We start from the raw sequence: 699 nt of genomic DNA, 5'->3' as shown, positions 1-699 counted from the left end.
GCAGCAGCAGCAGCAGCAACAGCAGCAGCAGCAACAGCAGCAGCAGCAGCAACAGCAGCAGCAGCAGCAGTATGCATGCATAAAAGGAGACAGCTTCAAATAGCGCAGCACCTGCAGCAGCCACAGCCCTAACACTTAAGCAGCAGCAGCAGCAGCAGCAGCAGCAGCAACAAGAACAGCAGCAGCAGCAGCAGCAGCACCAAGAGCAACGACACGACCAGCAACCCATCAACAGACCCAGCAGCAGCAGCAGCAGCAGCAGCAGCAACAGCAGCAGCAGCAGCAGCAGCAGCAGCAGCAGAACGAACCGCGTTCCCAGAGCAGCAGTTGACGGGGGGAGAAGAAGTAAATACATGCTTGCTGCCGAAGGGAGAGTAGTTGTAGTGTATGTACACCTGCTGCAGCAGCTGCTGCAGCAGCGCAGCAGCAGCAGCATCCATAACCTCAGCAGCACGCAGCTTTACAGACACACAATCTATGTATAAACGCCAATACTGCTGCTGCTGTTGCTGCTGCTGCTGCTGCTGCTGTTGCTGCTGCTGTTGCTGCTGCTCCTGCAGCGGCAGCATCGCTAACTGCTGTTCGTTCCGGCTGCTGCTGCTGCTGCTGCTGCTGTTGCTGCTGCTGCTGCTGTGTGCATGCGCAATATGCACGCCAGCCTCTACAGCCACAAACACAACACCCATGTCCCCAGCAAAT

At 57.1% G+C, this 699-nt stretch overlaps 1 protein-coding gene across 1 annotated transcript in view; it reads right to left on the bottom strand.

Annotated features, from left to right (window-relative positions):
• EMH_0013460 (uncharacterized protein) overlaps window positions 1-699 on the bottom strand; it is a gene marked incomplete at both ends in the record, with an annotated part of 8,495 nt that overhangs the window by 4,227 nt on the left and 3,569 nt on the right. Inside the window, one exon of the mRNA XM_013499833.1 lies at window positions 309-699. Within this exon, the coding sequence (XP_013355287.1) occupies window positions 309-699 (391 nt within the window). The remainder of the gene's footprint in view (window positions 1-308) is intronic.

This window comes from Eimeria mitis, genomic scaffold, assembly GCF_000499745.2.
Source record: "Eimeria mitis Houghton genomic scaffold, Emh_scaff472, whole genome shotgun sequence".
Taxonomy (NCBI): Eukaryota; Apicomplexa; class Conoidasida; order Eucoccidiorida; family Eimeriidae; genus Eimeria; species Eimeria mitis.
The sequence above is the reverse complement of the archived record's forward strand: the minus strand, read 5'-3'. Positions and strand labels throughout refer to the sequence as shown.